Source organism: Nannobrachium achirus (assembly GCF_963921795.1).
Source record: "Nannobrachium achirus genome assembly, chromosome: 17".
Lineage (NCBI taxonomy): Eukaryota > Metazoa > Chordata > Actinopteri > Myctophiformes > Myctophidae > Nannobrachium > Nannobrachium achirus.
In genome coordinates this window covers 53637730-53656819 of record NC_137824.1, presented here as the reverse complement: position 1 = coordinate 53656819, position 19090 = coordinate 53637730, and the positions used below count along the sequence as shown (strand labels likewise).

Genomic DNA, 19090 nt, shown 5'->3' with positions numbered 1-19090 from the left:
AATGTCCCGTTTCACAGGTTTTCCAATGAATAAAATGTAGGGAAAAAAATCACACCCAATGTGAAGTGAGCGGTGGTTGTGCTTGCATAACGTCTTCAATTGGTAATTGGTGATGTAATACAGGCTGCTACACACACACACCCACACACACACACACACACACACACACACACACACACACACACACACACACACACACACATTGCTATGGCAAAACGCTGAGGAAAAAGACTAGGATATAGCTAGGTCTAGGATGTAATCGGTGATGTAATATTGCTACACACACACACACACACACACACACACACACACACACACACACACACACACACACACACATAGTCACACACACATATTGCTATGGCAAATGCTGAGGAAAACACATTGCTATGGCAAAAGTTAAACGCTGAGGAAAAGTGGCTACAAATATGTCTAGGATGTAATTGGTGGTGTAATATGGCCACACACACACACACACACACACACACACACACACACACACACACACACACACACACACACACACACACACATATTGCTATGGCAAAACGCTGAGGAAAACACATTGCTATGGCAAAACGCTGAGGAAAAGTGGCTACAGATATGTCTAGGATGTAGGCCTAATTGGCGATGTAATATGGCTACACACACACACACACACACACACACACACACACACACACATATTGCTATGGCAAAACGCTGAGGAAAACAATGCTATGGCAAAACGCTGAGGAAAGGTGGCTACAGACACACGCACAGCCTCTATGGAGCAGTTTACCACGGCTCAAAAATCATATGAAAATAGCAGATCTACAAGCTCACAATGCGTCGCAACATATGGTCGACTCGCAACGCGACGCATTGTGAGCTTCAAATGGCAGAAATGTATATGGTAGAAATGTATAATAGGGTTTAAGTAGCCTAATTTGTAATCATAAATTCATAATCAAAATCTACCAAGTGACTAAAATGAGCCAATCTTTTGAACGGCTCTTTGAAAGGAACGGATCCCAGAGATCCGGCTCACTTCAAAGACCCATAATTCCCATCTCTACTGCTTGCCGGTCTCTCAGCCTCGCGCACCCACCGTGGAACAACCGAACATGGATCCCACCCCATCCGCAAGCGGCCAATCGTTCCAGCCGGACCAAAAGACACCCGCCAATGAACGGGCGCTCCCTCGGTAATGGCCCGCCTCCCTCCCCCGGCTGCTCTGCTTATAAAACAGCAGACCTACAGGCTCACACCGTGTGGCTTCCGCCACGCGCTGTGAGCTTGCAGATCTGCTATTTGGGGGGCGCGAGGCACCGTATGACTGTGCAAAGAGAACGTCGTCACGTCTGACGTAACGCCATTAAAAGTAATAGCGGAAAACCTCACAAGATGGCGCCACCTGTCCATTGAACTCGATAGTGAAACTATACACCCGTTAATTAATTAGATTAGATTAATCATTTTTGAAATGTTAATGATAACATTTTTGTAGATAGATACATGACCATGATGACCTGTGTGTGTGTGTGTGTGTGTGTGTGTGTGTGTGTGTGTGTGTGTGTGTGTGTGTGTGTATGCGTGCGTGCGTGCGTGCGTGTGCGCGTTCATGCGAGAGAGAGAGAGAGAGATGAGAGAGAGGTTACTAAAACCAAATTGTATCTAATAATCACGGTTAACTTTGAAAACCGGCACATCTTGTCTTTCTGTAACACTTCAATGTCCTTCCTTCTGTGCCTCAATTTGTTGACATTGTGACATCGCGTTGTGACATCACCTCATCAAAGATCAAACCCTGGATATCCATACATGGAGATGACTGGATCATCACATCTGATTCCCAGATGATGCCCTGTAATGCTGCGTTCAGATGGGCTCAGGCAAGCGGTAGACGGCAAACGGCACCACCTGCTGGACGGTACGGCAAGGTAGAACAAAATATACCCGACGGAACGGTACGGCAACATGAATTAATTATTTAAAGCGCTAGTGCAAAATGAAAACACGCGCTTGTGTCAGCGATGTGTGTTCTGTGTGTGTTGGCGCTCTGCTGGAATTTGTCCCGTGAGATGGAGCTACGTAACATCCGGTTCCAGATTCCGTCCTGTACCACGGTAAAAAGATAAAATAATTTAACTTTGAACGGCATGCCGTCTGCCGTTTACCGTCACCGGTTTCGAATGCCGGACTACCGTACCGTTTGCCGTTCTACTCCCGTCCACTAAAATGACTTCCGGTTTGCCGTCTACCGCTTGCCTGAGCCCATCTGAACGCAGCATTAGGGCAACCACACTAATATAATCCCCTTTATGCCCATAAAAGGGGAGAAGGACAGAGACAGATACTGACACGCACAGACGCATGCTTGGTTCTACAGACCGGGATCTCCATATATGGGCATAAAAGGGATTGTATGTATGATGTCAGACGTCATAGGACTTTCACATAACGAGTAATGGAGTAAGCAAGTCTGGGGTCTCACCGCACACGGTTGGTTCTATAGACGCCAATGTCTTTAACTGACCTCAATGTATATGGCTGACCTGCCCATATATGGAGATCCCTGATGTCATAGATCTCCATAATATGGAGCTGACTAAATCCTCTATCAGAGTCCAGGGTGAAGAGCTATCCATGCAAATTTTAGGTGGAAAGCTTTCGACCTCAAGTCAGAAAATAAGTGGAGGCCATCATAGTCAGTCACGGTGAAGTCCTATTCACCGTGACTGACTGGTCTAGATCGACCAATCAGTGAACGGGGTGAAGAGTCTGAAAGTAAAAACAGAGAGATGTGTCGGGACTCACGGTGGAAAGCTCTTCACCGCGAGGAATGACGTAACGTTGTAGTTTTATGACTCAAAAAGACTACACCGTGGTGGATAGCTCTTCACCGCGGTACCGACTCTGATAGGGGCTTTACACTGACATCATCAACTCTACATCACCCGGAGGCCCTTTAGGGAGAGGTCGCTTTTCGGCCTTAGGCGATTTATAGCAATAATAGTGTGTGTTCACTGTGTTGTGTGATGGGAAGATGGTCTTCTTCTTCCAGATGCATGGTCGCCATCAGCAGATCATCTGTTTCCTTTTCTGTTCACTGCATCTGCAGTTCTGCACTCTCCAGTCACCTCCTTTCTCTCAGCATCCATAAACCTCTGGCAGCTCCATCTTCAATATCCTTCTCCTAATGAAGGCTACCCATCCCTCCTCTGCACTCAGGATGAGTGCCCTTTATTTGTTTGTTTGTTTGTTTGTTTGTTTACAATTTAGGCATTTAGAAGACGCTCTTAATACATAGCGATTTACATTAGCAATTAGCAAGGTAATACATCATCAACATCAATACTGAGTGAATGGGTGGGGTTGTAGGGTTCAATCAGGTTTTGAACGTATGGAGGTGCCATACCTTTGGCTACTTCAGCATCAGTGTTTTGTTTGTAGGCCTACTGGCAGCAACCGGGAGCCAGCGGAGGGCACGGAGAAGTGTCATTTGGCCACTTGCCGTAATAAAATCAGGGTCTCAAAAAATATATATATTATTGTGGAATTATATTTTCATATATTTTAGATAGGCTACATTGCGCATGCAGTGAAATATTCAAAACCTTTTTTTGTTTTAATTTAGATTTTTATGGTATACAATCTAAAATTCATATCTCAAAATATTACAATATAAAGGGTATGCATCAAAACATAAAGTAGCATGAAGCTTTGGAGTTTGGAAGTGCTCCTCCTCACTCCTGCTGACTCCTCATGAGGGACTACGTTTTTTGCCACTCAGTAGGCGTTCCCGCATAACTTCCGGGTACGATAATGCCATGCGCATACCCTCTATTACACAAGACTACTCAAAACAAGGATTCATTTGTCAACCTTCTGAATGTGAAAGAGTGTGAAAATTCCGTAGTCAGAGATGATTTGGGATCCTATGGCATCTGCTGCTTCCAATGTTTTATTTTTTACACAATATAATTCTTTTGAGACAAAACTGTTCATACACAATACATGTATGGTGAAAACGTACCAACAACAATCACCCACCAGAGGGAGACATAACCCATCTCGATAAAAAAAAGAAGCATCAGTTTTTGAGCAAATGAGTCATCAGATTCTCTATTATCTTATTAGAACTCAGCCTCAGCACTTTAATTGAAACATAGTTAAGTTGTAACAGCATAGATTAGAATAGAGTAGAATAAAATAGAATAGACTTCTGGAACAGAAGAGAACACATGGTTATTCTAATCTTCCCTCCATTTGAATGTGCTCTTGAACATGGAAGTTTAAAATGTCTTCAGCTGAGGTGCAAATGTCACCATTATGTATAGTAGTGTATAGTAGGCCAGTGGTTCTCAAAGTGGATTTCAGGGACTCTAGGTTCCTTAAATTGACCCATACAAGTCTGTAACTCTGACAGCGTACAAAAGGAACCAAATGAACCTTGGCGGGTTCATTTGGTTCCATTTGTACACTGTCAGAGTTAAGGGGAGAACCTTGAAATTTAAAAGTTTGAGAAACACTGTAGTGGTCCATCTAAACTTCTCAACCTGAACCTGGCTGTAGAAAGATGTGTGATATCAAGAAATGCTTCCACTGAAATTCAAGATAGTATTGTAGTATGGATCATTTAGGATAGATTTTAGAAGACCCTTGTAAACTGTAAAAACTTGTGCACACATGCATGCACTCAGCTTTTCAGCTTTTTCAGAGGGAGAGCAGACAGAGAGAGAGAGAGAGAGAGAGAGAGAGAGAGAGAGAGAGAGAGAGAGAGAGAGACAGACAGAAAAAGAGACAGAGAGTGCAAAGTAGAGAATGTTCTTTCCCCTCATGTGGTGGAGAGCTGAGCAGGGAGGATAGTGGGGGTTGGGGAGGGAGGTGCTTTTCCCAGCCTTTTGTGGACGAGCCTCTACAGTTGTTCCAAATTCCTGACGTTAGTGTCTGGCTGAGCGGGTAGAGATGGTAACTGGGTGCTCTTTTCTTCCCTGCAGTCACCCTTGGGACCCATGTCATGTTCCTCGCAAACAACTTTGAGCAAAGCAAGTGGTATATGCATGTATATAGTCCAACACGTTTACCCAAAATATAGGCCAATAATGGCAATGCCTCATAAAGAAAGCTTTGGCTGAAATAAAATAATAACTTAATATCCTGGAAATACAGGCGAGGGAGCTGGTTTAAAGTAAATTGGCGTGTGTGTGTGTGTGTGTGTGTGTGTGTGTGTGTGTGTGTGTGTGTAGAGTTCAAGTGTGTGACTCCTGCACAAAGACAGTTCCTAAAGGAATTAGCAGTGTACGAACACCTTCAGAACCTAATTCATGCTGGTTAGTTCTATTGATTCATATTGCATTGTCTATTGCATTGTATCTCAAACCTTTACGTTTCAAGGTCTCCCCTTAACCCTGACAGCATACAAATGGAACCAAATGGACCTGTTAGGGTCCATTTGGTTCCATTTGTATGCTGTCAGAGTTACAGACTTGTTGGGTCAATTTAAACCCCCCATATAAAGGAACCCATAGAATCCACTTTGAGAACCACTGGTCTATTGGACTCATTGAACCTACATACATATTTTGCATTTGTGTTGATAAATATCTTGTGATTCAGGCCAAGTAAAGTCAAACTTTAGCAGATAGCAGCGTGTTTCACAAGTCAGCTGCTTCACAGGGAGAAAATGTATAAAGGTTTATGATTATTTTTTTGAGGAACAAGAAAGCAAGAAAGTCAAATTAAAATCTCTTAGTTTGTGATTTGGCCGGCCTTTTTGTGAAAAAAGATGAATGTGGTCTATCTATGTAGTCAATCATGTTGAAGAAGCAGACCTCTGTTTGTCTGGGCTAGTCCCAGTTGGGCGGTGTCCCAGTTGGGCGGTGCAGCGATAAGGCGGTGGGGGAGCCTTTCCAACAGACTGTAAAGCAAGCGATCTTCATCCCATTCATGCGTTTATCGTGCGCTTGCCCAGGCCTTACGGCCTGGGCATAAATATAACGATTGCATTCACCATGGCTTCGTAACTCGCATGGCCGGCCGGGCGCGAAGAGCAGGACCAAGGTCCGCTGGCCTTCGCGCCGCTTGCAATGTCGTGGACAATAACTGTGACATATAACCATTGTATTGCTCATCAAATTCTCTGCGAGAAATCAATGGGGTCTGACGCTACACCGCCGCCCAACTGGGACACCGCCCAAATGGGATTTTCCCGTTTGTCTAACAGTGGCAGTAAGCATTGTCTAGAATGAGACGATTCCTTTGAATGGGCAAAATGGAGGTATGAATGCATGCAGAGATTCTTCAGATATTTCAGTCTTTTATTCGTGGAAAGAGCTCTGTTGTGCTCTCGATGACAATAGAAAGTCAGTAAAACAAGTTAAGAGCAAGAAAGCTTTTTCTCAGCCTGCGAGATTCTTTCCTCTATAGAACAATATATAATTTGTATTGTTCCAAATATCAAAAACATACTGTAACTCCTTGTTTGTGACATGGAAACTGTATGCGACAGTGAAAAAAACAACTTTAAAGCAGTAGTCAAAATATCAATGTACCAAAACAAAGTACAACAAATGAGAACAACAAAAATGAGTCCACCACCAAAAGAGTGCAAAAACTAACATGTTTTTTTTCATACAGAAAGCAAGCAAAGGGATCATTTATTTAGAAACTTTATTTTAGATTTTTACAAATTTGTGTCGCCAAGATAAACTGTCAAATTGATGTCAAATTCAAGCCCCAGAGTATAAAAAAACCACATATATAAAATAATGACAATAATCACTGTTTGCACCCGTTCCACAAAGTAGAATACATTTACATCTCCCATCAAAAGGTCTTTACTCTAATCTATCTGATTTCAGAGGCTTACTTGTTTTAAAAACAAAACAAAAAACGAAACAAAAAAAAACTGGAAGTTGCATGATCACGATTGTGTGATAGTTAGTAGACAGACTGTGCACATCTTTTGTTTTAATCTTTTTTAGTGGTATAGGTAGGAAAGGTTGTTACAAAAACACAATTTGTTTTTTCTTTAGCAATTAGCACCGTTACTGTGATTTTAATTTAGGGATCAGCACCATTTTGTCCCTCTAGTTGCGACTAGGTGTTCTCGTACTGCTGCGGGTCACTGGAGCTTAGATGACCATGTCCTTGTCCACGTCCTCTGTAAACACAAAGCAACACTCGTGAGGACGATTGACCAGAATTGGCCAGTCATGAAATCAATGTACAGGATAGCTGGCATTGACCTCAAACCAGTGTTAATCTTTTCATCAAATTTAGATTTAGTCTTAGTCTTTTGAATAACACACCATTTAGTCTTAGTCCTGTCTTAGTCTTCTGAAATTGTTTTAGTCTTGTCTGGTCTAGTCGAATAAATATCAAAATATTTTAGTCTTAGTCTTTTGGGATTAGTCTTTTAGTCATTGTTTTTTAGGCTAAATACAACCTCATAACTCTGAACAAGTCATTGTCTTATATATTATATAATATAGAGACACTGTCTGCTAGTCTCTGTGCTAAATCAACAAGATTTGAAAAGAACAGATCAAATATGCATGTGTCTTTAATCACATTGCACAGTTGCATATCAGTGTTCATTTTACAGCCATTAGTCTAGACTTAGATTTATTTAGACTTAGTCTTTTGAATAACACACATAATAGTCTTAGTCTTCTGAAATTGTTTTAGTCTCGTCTAGTCGTATCAACAAAATATCGAAATCTTGTAGTCTTAGTCGACAAAATTAACACTGCCTCAAACTGCACAAAGTTACTGAATTTTCGTATCATTATATTAGGAAGTCGTTGCACACTTTGAGAAAGAGTAATGTCTGTAGAGACTAGACTAGCCTTCGACCCATGCCAATACGAAGCTCCCAGCTGCGGATGGGATTTATACTTACGCTCCTTGATGCCAAAGCAGTTGGCCCACTCCTCCAGAGCGATGTATTTGTCGCTATCGGCGTCGCACTGCTCAAAGAACTGAGTGGTGCAGTGCTCCATGGGGATCAGAGGAGCGCGCAGGGGGGACAGCTCCGTGTGGGTAAGGTAGCTGGTAACACAAATTCACTCATTAGTATTTCGCGTGGGACACACACACACATTTGACTTGCTAATTAACTGATTTTCAGTGGTGGAAAGCAACTAAGTACATTTATTTAAGTACTGTACTTAAGTACAAGTTGGAGGCATTTGTACTTTACTTGAGGATTTCGAATTTCCAATACTTTTACTTCTACTGCGCTACATCTCGGATCCCAATATTGTACTTTTACTCCACTACATTTATTTGAAAACCTTAGTTACTAGTTACTTTGCAGATATAAATTATAATGTTATAAAACATACATTAACCACTTTAGCCCTCTTTTATACATTGGCTATTTGAAAATAGCCGATCTACAAGCTCACAACGCGTCGCATCTATTTTCAAACATTTTGGACTTTCTACTTTTGGTAAGTACTTTAAGTACTTATTGATGCCAATACTTTTGTACGTTTACTCAAGTCAATTTTGAATTCCGTATTTCCGCTCCATTCTCATTGAAATAGATTGGCGGAATGGGGATTCCACTCTCATAGGTACTTTGGTGTGTGCACCCTAACAAAGTATTTCTATATTGCAGTATTGATACTCTTACTTAAGTAAAACATTTGAGTACTCTTTCCACCACGGCTGATTTTGCTGCAGGAACGTACCCATCGATGGGGTGCTGGTCGAGCTGACCGAACTGCCAGTGGACAGGGAAGATGTACATGTTGTAGTTCTTCTCGAAGTCGTGGGCCAGCAGGTCCAGAGAGTGCTCGCCAGCCTGCAGCCTCTTCTCGTTCTCGAAGATCTTCTTAACCTAAAAGATTGGACACGCACACGTTACATTTAATGACTATTATGTTTACATGCACACATTCAAAACAACACCAAAAAAGCATTTGATAAATAGTCCCTGTTCACAGCAGACATGTTGTTTCGTTAAGGTGTGTCAGCACGGACAGCTCAGCAAACTAACTACGGTTAAAGGGATATTCCACTTTCAAAAGAAACTTTTGGAAATGTTATCGTCTAATAAATCAGGCATTTATGAACACCCAGAACAGTTTTTAATTTGCTTGATTCAATATTTAGATATTTGATGTAAATGTTAACAAGCCCTCCAGGCCCAGGGCCGCTCCCCATACACAGCCATTGTAACTTCAAACTCCATTCTAACCATGATAGATTCATTAAAAACACCCATTATCTTTTCTGGTGACTCATACTACCCTTCTAATATGTGAACAGGCCGTGTTTTTTCAATAACCTTTTTCATTTATGTTTAATAATTCTTTGGGAACGCGGCCTGCTCAGGAGGGTAGTATGAGTCACCAGAAAAAAATAATGGGTGTTTTTAATGAATCTATCATGGTTAAAATGGAGTTTGAAGTTACTATGGGTGCGTATGGGGAGAAGCCCTGGTGGAGGAGGGCTGATAACATTTACATCAAATATCTAATCTAAATACTGAATGAAGCACATTAAAATCTGTCCAGGGTGTTCATAAAAGCCTGATTAGACAATATAGGGATGCGGTATTGGTACTCGCAGTATCGGTACTCACCCGAAACCGGCCTATTTTGCTGTACTCGTACTCGTCGGGTATTGCTCACGGCAGCGCCAGATACCATTTTGTTTCATAAATATGTTGGTAACAACATATCAAAAGTCCTAAGACACAGTTTTGTGCGTGTTAGTTCAACTAATGAGCAGTGTTTTCACCTTCTCTCACTCTAGGCATGACAACATAATTATTTAAAGCATTTTATTTTGGAGTGCCACACACTATTTAAGCACTTGTACAGAAACGTAACTTACAGTATCGGTATTCGGTATTGGCAAGTACTCAAATTAAGTAGGCTACTCGTACTTGTACTTGGTCAGCAAAAAAGTGGTATCGGGACATCCCTAAATATAATGACCAAAAGTTTTTTTGAAAGTGGAGTATCCCTTTAAGTTCACGCTGGCGATGTAAAGAGAGACACAGAGTCACAGTTCATTAACACTGGCAAAGCTGGGATGTGTATGGTGATTTAAATGAATACATGAATTAATTAAAAACCTTCTGTGTGCTAATTAGACCTACTGACCCTGAGCTTCTGCTTCTCGGTGAGCAGGTTGTTGTCCTCGTCGCGCTCGTACAGGGTCACCAGAACGTTCTTCAGCCAGTCCCTCATGCGCAGGGGGAACTCGCTGAGCTCGAGCTCCTCGCAGGGCTCAATGACTGTGGACAGACACGTTGGGGAATAGGAAAGCACGTTAGAGCAAAGAAACCTATATTATCCAGGGGTGTCGCACCAAATTCTGGGCCCTGGGCACAAGGATTCACTTGCGGGGTTTATTTTGTGCTTTAACTATTGCAAAATAGCAGATATACAAGCTCACAGCGCGGCACCGAGTGCCGCGCTGCGAGCTTGTAGATCTGCTATTTTTGAAAAATCTTGAAGATTCAAGTCTTTGACTATTTCAAATCCTTCTAAGGTTTTTTTAAAAAAACCTATGTTTCTATGTCAGTGGTGCTTAATCTTTTTCATGTGACGGACCCCCATCTCAAAACATTTATTTCCAGGGACCCCCATGAAGCGAAATTTGAGTTACAAATGTTCGCTTAAAAATACATGTATTCAAAGATTTGCACACATTTTCACGACTTTTCAAAAATAGCAAGCTTGTATATCTGCTATTTTTCACCAGCTAAAGTATAAAATAATTAAGGCCCCTCCACCTTGGGCCCTAGTAACTCAGTCCCACTTTTATCCCCCTTGTGACGCCCCCGAACCTATCCTTCTATCGTTCTTCTCGGCTCTGGTGCCTGTTATTGGTACTGAGCCTGGCACTTTCCCGTTTCTTGGATCACAGGAGACATTGTGGCAAGGATGACAGTGCTTTTAATGTTTGCTGTCTAGGTATTGAAGCGTATTAGACATTTGTATTAATTATAAAATCACGTGTTCTAAAGTTGGTGGTTCGGCATGGCTCAAATGTGAATTGAACATTACAAGTCTTATTTATATATTTATATCCATTCAATTTGATGGAGAACCAACAAGGAGAACACAGGTTAGAATGAACTGCCAACTGAACAACATGAAACCGAAACACTATGTAAGCTGTGATTGAAAATACAAAGCAACCTGCTGTCGACTTCTTAGCCTTTTCAACAGCCCGAGATGATAAGTGAAGGCATAAAAGTCTGAACATGAATAGTTTTCTTTATGCAACGCAGAAAGAAAGCCACCTTGATCTCCATTTGAACCCTTCCAGCCCAAGGCCTCGTCTTCTCCACACAACAAAGAGACTCATCTCGAGAGACTTGTTCGAGTTTGAAAAATGCAACCTGCATGCTGAAACGTGTTGTTCCACCTCTCTGTAGAGACGCCTGCCAGCCAGGCAGCCATTATGGCTACAGCCTCACTGACATAGCTGCCTGTCAATCACCGAGGTAGAAAAATGTCAGCTAGAGAGAGGGCGATGTTGAGTAGTGAATTCAGAGCTAATGCAATTTGAGGAGGAGGTGAGATGGCTGGGATTTGGTCTCCCTAAATACATCACTCCAGTGCTCAGAGCTTTACACTGGCTCCCTGTCTGTCACAGAATTGATTTAAAAAATACTATTGTTGGTTGGTTTAAGGGGCAAAGTACATGTCTGATCTTGTGATAAACCATGAACCATCCAGACATCTGGGACAGGCTAGCTTTATGTCCCCAGAGCTAGAACTAAAACATGGAGAGGTATAGAATTCAGTTTTTATGCACAAATCTGTAACAAACTCCGCTGTGTTTGACTTTTGAACTGTAATTGTACAGTATCCTCTTGTTCTTCTGTTTTATTTCAACCTATTCTTAATTTTAATTGTAAATTAAAATATCTATAATGGGTCTTAATGTTTAAAGTACTTTGAATTACCTTGGCCTTGTCTCGCCTAAATATCTTCAACGCACATTGTATAGAGTACACAGGGAAACTGTCTCTGAGACTGTGTGCTGGACTTAAATTCCCTAGGAAAAAAACAGCAGTACTTGTACTGCAGGATAGCTGTGGGGACGCTTACTTTCACTGATTGTCCCATAACTGTCTCATTCCAGGAACGACCCAATGAAATGTCCCCAGAGAATGTGGGTGTGTGTGCGTGCGTGCGTGCGTGCGTGCGTGCGTGTGTGTGTGAGTGTGTGTGTGTGTGTGTGCGTGTGTGTGTGTGTGTGTGTGTGTGTGAGCTCACGTTTGCAGGATCCGATGTAGTCGAGGTGCAGCTTGTGTCCCTTCTTGGTTCCCTCCAGGGCGCACTTGGTGGCGAAGAAGTGGCAGGAGGAGTCATAGGTCTTGTTGTCAGTTCCACACACCTGGAGAGGAGGGGATGGAGAGGAGAGGAGACAGCCAGGGAGTCAGGCAGGGAGGAACAGAGCAGGGATTTTCACATTTCGATCCAGCTTTGTACACAGCAGTGATTCTCAACCTGTGGGCCGTGACTTACGTGACGATACTGCAAGTGGGGCTCTCAAATAATTGGCAATACATGTAATATAGTTATAATACTAGTAAGACGCGAGGTCGCGCCAATTCTTGGCCATCTGGCCAGTGATGTATATCGGACCAGTTACCCATATACTGTATGGAGATCCATGTACTGTATATGGTACATCCCTTTTATGCCCATACATGGAGATCCCTGTCTGAACCAGCCACACAGACATGCAATTTCTTTTGGTACAGCCTGTCGTGTTATGGTTCAGCTTGTCCTTGTAGCTGCTAGAGTATAACTGTGAGCTGATCCCTGTGCTCGTTGGCAGAACTACCGTGTCTAATGTGCTTCTCCCCGTGATATCATCATGTCTATCATCAGGCTATACTGTCTTCCACTTCTCTTGCCTAATCAATTCCTGTCTGATCAAGAATTCCACAACATAATGTCAAACATGTATTATCCAAACAGTATTTTGGATGTGGATGGTTTGTTAAAATTCACGACTTAGGAGAATAATGGGTAATATGTATGTAATAATATGGGTACATAATATGTACCTGTGCACGAGATGTAAAAATAAAGATATCTTGAACCTTGAAATTGCATCGGTCAGGACCACTATTTAATTTGCCCGGGCAGTTCCTAATTGACAGTAATGTTAAACATTTGTATTCAAGTCAAATGCAATTGTTTTGTCTTTGTGAATGGTTATGGGTATGTGATAAACACATTAGCATTTGTCGATGCCTGAGGTGATGCAGGTGATATGCGTACTGTAAGTTGATCATTTTATCTACAGTATACTGTTCATAACTGGCTATGATCCTTAACAGATTTTGCAATAATACATTTAAAGTGTTTTTACATTCGGGCAAAAATGCAAGGCAATATGTGCTACATGTAAATGCAACAAAGTAAAGTGTAAACATTTAGTGACTTTGAGAGAGTAGAAATTAAATCAAATGTCCATTTTGGTAAAGAGGGTATGCGTGTGACATCATCATCATACCCGGAGGTTATGCGCGAACGCCTACTGAGTGGCAAAAAACTACTTTCTGGCCTTGACAGCCCATACATTAAACAGAAAAGTCCTATCTGTATGCATTAAACAACGTCAAACTCACTTTGCCACTCGATTTACCACTCGATTTGGCATTCACTTTATGCATGTGCATAGCCGCTATACATTTGCACACTGGTATGATAAACGCACCAAATTCTGGACAAAAGAGTAGGGATGGGACAATACGCGATATTATCGTTTATCATGATAAAAAACACTCGCGATAATCGTATCGTGGAGATTTAATTTATCGTGATATCGTCCTCCGTCATGCACTGGGATCAATTCACCTTTTATTTGCCGAGCTGCATATCCGGTACCACTTAAACCCGCTATAATTGGTAAAAGGTATTTTTTTTTCACTCTCTAAAAAATCTCTTTGCCAAAAAAATAGCCGATCTACAAGCTCACAACGCGTCGCAATGCGACACGTTGTGAGCTTGTAGATCTGCTATTGTTTGGCATATGTTCCTCCTCAGGATAATGGCTTTTGATTATCGCGATAATATCGTAAATCGCGATTTCTTTTGTCACAATAATCGTGATATGACTTTTTCATATCGTCCAATCCCTACAAAAGAGGCTACATGTGATGAAACTCACGTGCTCAAACTCTCCGACAGCTTCGGGGCAGGTCAGGTGGTCTTGGCAGACACACATGGGGGTGTTGTCGTCATCCACCTCGCACACTTTGCCCTTCTTGCAGTGGTGGTTCAGGCAGGGGTCTGAAATAAAGGTCATTACAGAGTTACAGATGGATCTGTTTGTCCAGAACAACCATTTACAACGTGTGATTTATTTCTTATTGGAAAAGGGACGATGTACTGTACATGAATCAACATTCAAACAAATGTAAATGCACCCGCGGTTAGTTTTCATCTACAATGCCTTTGCCTGATGATGTTATATAGGCATCCTTACATAATAACAAAAATAATACAATATATACAATGGTTAAAATGAACTAAATTGGTGGTAAAAAGCATAATTAACCAGTAAGACTCCCTAAATCGGGAGATAAGCGACCGCCAGGTCGCATAAACAAACTTTAGAAGGCAATGGTAGCCAATCAGGAGGGAATATGGTAAAAAAGGGACAGATCCATGTTGATGACATGACTTTAGAGATACTGTGCACCACTTTGCGTGATTTTAGGGCAAAATGTGTACGAGCAATGTCCAAAAATGTGTCTTGCAAGAATCAGCCACATGGTGGCGCTAGAAGAGGGCCATGTGAGAAATGAGGGGTGGAGGTTGTGGTTTGGCAGGCAAGGAGTGAGTGTGTGTGCAAAGCTTGGCATGGATCGGGGCAACGGTGGCAGAGATATGAGCAGGGGAAAAGTGTGACATGATGGACAGACTGACGGACGGACGGACTGACTGACAGACAGACAGACAGCCGGTGGAGGTTTTGATGGCACATGAGCGAACAAATTCCAATAGCAGATGATACAGGCACAGTATGAGTACCATGTTAAAGGATAAAAGGCCACTCAGGGTTGTTTGCCAGTGTATAAAACGATCTGTTGCCATGCCTTTAACATTAAGTAATAATACGAAGAGAACTCTAATTAATTGTGTTTTTTCATTGATATGATGCCCTGAAGGAAATCACAGCAAGGCTAAATGCAGTTTTCTCTTTTTTGTTTACTGCAGTCGGCCAAGCTGTACCTCTAGTCTAGCCCATAGTAGCTCTGTCTGTTGTAGATTTAAAGGTGAGCTAAACAATGCATCATCTTATAATAGGCGGACAGTTTAGTATTTGATGGGATTTTCCAAGCTAAAGCAATTATACTTCTTTAGGATAATGGCAATGGTGCAAACTGAATGGCTTCTTGTCTGAAGTTGCAAGTGCTTGTTTGCATAATGAATCCATTACTTTTAAGTAGGGGTGCACAGTCGACCGACTTCAGACAGCACTGCAGATGATGATGTGGGAGAGAAGCATTAAGTGGGAAGAGTATATCTTTTTCTGCTTCTGGGAAACCTGAAATTTGCCAAACTGAACTGGGCTTTATTACAGCTCCTTTTTGTGTGGGTTCTGAAGCCGTGGTGTGAATCTGCAGTATGTGTGTGTACTCCTAAATACAGTATTTCGTCGTTGTCGGGCGGAAACCTCGTATCTCCAAGTTTCAAACGTGTATGTTTTTTCCGCGAAGTAAAGCCCTGCTTCATCAGACAAGGCTGCCTGTCGCACAAAAGTAGTGAAAACAGCAGATCTACAAGCACACAACGCCTCGCGGTGCGAGGCGTTGTGTGCTTGTAGATCGTCTGTTTTCACTAGTTTAAATCATTTTTTAAAATGATAAATACAAAACAAACGGTTTTGGACATGCAAGGTTTCCACCCGACAACGACGATTTGTATTCTGAGACAACTCGTAGTCTCTGTCCAGAGACGAGAACATCTTGTTCCGACTTGACTCGACACATACCTTGCAATGCCGTGTGTGTGTGTGTGTGTGTGTGTGTGTGTGTGTGTGTGTGTGTGTGTGTGTGTGTGTGTGTGTGTGTGTATTCATTCTCTCTCCTTCCCTCCCTCTCTCTCCCTGTCGCTCCCTCTGTCTCTCTCTCTCTGTTCCCTTCTCTCTCTTTTCTAAGGTGGCTGCACCCCATGCCATTTAAAGCCTGGACTTGGCCGGTTCCTACAGCAGGGTGGAACATGTAATTACAGCCCTCTCCTCTGAGAAATCTGTCATTATGGCCTTTCGCCTTGCCAGCCTGAGAAGCCTTAAAACCCCAGCAGTGCCGCACTGCCCAGAGGTCCCGGAGTACGTGGAAGACAGAGCTAAATCAAACGCTGTCAGCGTGTACTTGTCTGTATATCTGTGGATAACAAACAGACACATTTCATGCCTGGTTACACAAAATGTGTGTTGGAGAAGTTACTTTGAAAGTGTAACTTGTACAGTTACAAGTAACTCACCATGGCAGTAACTTGATCAAGTTAAAGTTATAGCCCTGGAGAAATGTTTCAAGTTACATAGAAAAAGTAACTTGAGTTACTTTTTTTCTTCAGTGTTAAATTGAGAATGTACATTTGGTGAAAGATTCATGAAAGATCTTCAAAAAGATTGACATTTCTTTAGTAAACATCTGTGATCCTAAAATAAAGTTAAAAAAATAAGAAAATTATGATCTGTTGAGGACATTTGATCGTCAATCTTAACAAAACCTAAATGTAAAATTATAACTTTGCTTGTAACTTCTGGTAACTTGAGCCAAACATGACCCAAAAAGTATCTCAGTTACTTGACGAGTTACAGAAATATGAATGTAACTCAGTTACCAGCAAGTTACAGCAAAATGTAACTTAGTTACATAACTCAGTTACATGTAATTTTAACTTCCCCAACACTGTGTGTGTGTGTGCATGTGTGTGTGTGTGTGTGTGTGTGTGTGCACGTGCATACAGTATATTTTTGTATATATGTGCCTGTTTGTTTGTGCGCGCGCGCATGCACGCTAGTGTGCATTCGTGCAACGACTTACTCTCAGCAGCAACATCCTCCACAACGTCGATGGCCTCGTCAAACTCTTCTCCGGTCTCGATCTGAACTGGGTTGGCTCCCACCTCGGGCTCCTGGGTAAGAACGAGTCAACCGCAGCAAAGAGAGGACAAGGGTCAGAACATACAGCACATACTGTATACATCTCAACTCAAACATACAGTGAACAACGTGTAGCACAGGGGTCTTCAACGTTTTCAGGCCAAGGGCTCCTTAGTTGAGAGAGAGATGAAGCAGGGACCCCCACAACCTTTTCAGATTCTATATAGTTTCATTGTTTGACAGCACAATCATCAGTGTATTTTGGATTCATGTCAATTTGTGTATTCAGATATTCAACCACTTGAGCCGTCATTACCTAATAAACTTGACCTTTCACTCAGTACTTAGTCTGCTCTTTTTCCCCTCTACACCAAACCTCTTTGCCGAAAATAGCCGATCTACAAGGTCACAACACAACGCCTCGCGCTGCGACCGGCTATTTTTGGCTACAGTTCTCAGAATATGGACGCTAGGGTTCAAGTTGTTAATATAAAAAGGATTGGAAGATTTGGAGGACCCCCTGTAGTAACTCTGAGGAACACCTAGGGGCCCAGGACCCCCTGTTGAAGACCTCTGGTGTAGTAAATATCTGGGTTAGAGAGTGTTTCAGAATACAGTCCGTGGAAGTGGTTGGTGAACCTAAATTCACAATTTAGGTTTTTGTTCAGAGCAATTTACAACAAATGTAAATGTACTGTAGTGCAACAGCAATAATAACAATTTAAAGGTAGGACTGCTTCATACCAATGTCTACTCGCATCGAAAGGTACCCACGCAAATATATAAAATTCAGTCGATCCTAAGATGATCCTTTGCAGGGCTATTTCTGCCCCCATTTCTCAAATGACGTCCACTTACGCCTAACCGCTTAAATATCCTTGGTTTCCTCAAAACAGAAAAAATAAAATAAAATGGCACCGCTAAAGAGGGCCTACTCCCTACAGGCCAAACAGGGTCTGGGAGAGAGGAGGAGGCAGCGACCAGCTGGTCGCACATGTGGTGAGGCCATGAGAAAAAAAACGAAGCGTTGAAAGCTCGCGCTGACACCAAAAGCTAACTTTAACACGAGGGCATTTCGGTAACACACTAAATGCAGAGCTGCATGGCAGCAATTAGAGGCTAGTGAGAGATGGGACAACATGCAAAATATGAGCTGAGCCTGAAGCACATACTCATACATTTTAGCACTAAAACACCTGTTTTGACATATTATGACCATGGGGTGAAACACTTGTTTCTCATTTGTCGACACTATTTCATTCTCATATGTCCCATATTAAACAATGAGTCATTTTGTTAAGCAGCTGCGTGGCTCAAAGGTATGTTGCAAAGGCCAAATAAAACAAATCTATGTGCATGTGAGGATAGGAATTCACGGTCGTGTTTCCCAAAACATCGAGCTGTGCTCACGCATTTGTGCCAGCGTTTTCCAGACCGTGTATCTCTATATTTCATTGTTTTATGTCCTCCACAATATACGGGCGATTTGTTTGTTTGGATATACAAGGTGTCCACCTGACAGCGACGATAGAAAGGGTGAGGCAACATGAGTCTATTTGAAAGTAGAATGTCCGCAGCTGGACTGTGAGAGCCTGTCTCCCCTGTCCTTACTACGGCATGTGTGTAAGTATGTACTGTGACATGTTGCTGCACCATTGGCGCAGAGACCATTGTCTGTACATTGTTTGTGACGTAGCCCGACGTGGTTCCCAGTGGTTCTCAACCTGTGGGTCGGGGGGTCCCCAAATTATTTTGAGGGGTCCCCAGATGATGAACTTAATGTGCAACATTGTTTTCTCTCTCAACAGTAAACAAACCAAGATAAGGTTTAAGTGTATAGAGGAAAGGTCTATATGCACATTTCTAAGGTGACAATTTAAGGACTTTTTAATACCTCTAAAATGACAAATTAAACATTGGCCAAATTGTCAAATATTAGAGGCAGAAATTGTGAAAATAGCAGATCTACATGCTCACAATGTCTCGCGTCGCGAGGCGT

General features: G+C 42.1%; 1 protein-coding gene across 1 annotated transcript in view; it reads right to left on the bottom strand.

The window, feature by feature from the left end:
- Nucleotides 1-6592: 6592 nt before the first annotated feature.
- The window catches only part of sparc (secreted protein, acidic, cysteine-rich (osteonectin)), a 27709-nt gene continuing 15211 nt past the window's right edge, over nucleotides 6593-19090 (bottom strand). The window contains exons 4-10 of the mRNA XM_080745738.1: nucleotides 17033-17123; nucleotides 14146-14267; nucleotides 12237-12357; nucleotides 10107-10240; nucleotides 8685-8833; nucleotides 7889-8037; nucleotides 6593-7147 (exon numbers count right to left, since the gene is read on the bottom strand). Coding sequence (XP_080601864.1) covers nucleotides 7119-7147; nucleotides 7889-8037; nucleotides 8685-8833; nucleotides 10107-10240; nucleotides 12237-12357; nucleotides 14146-14267; nucleotides 17033-17123 — 795 coding nt within the window. The 3' untranslated portion in view covers nucleotides 6593-7118. The remainder of the gene's footprint in view (nucleotides 7148-7888; nucleotides 8038-8684; nucleotides 8834-10106; nucleotides 10241-12236; nucleotides 12358-14145; nucleotides 14268-17032; nucleotides 17124-19090) is intronic.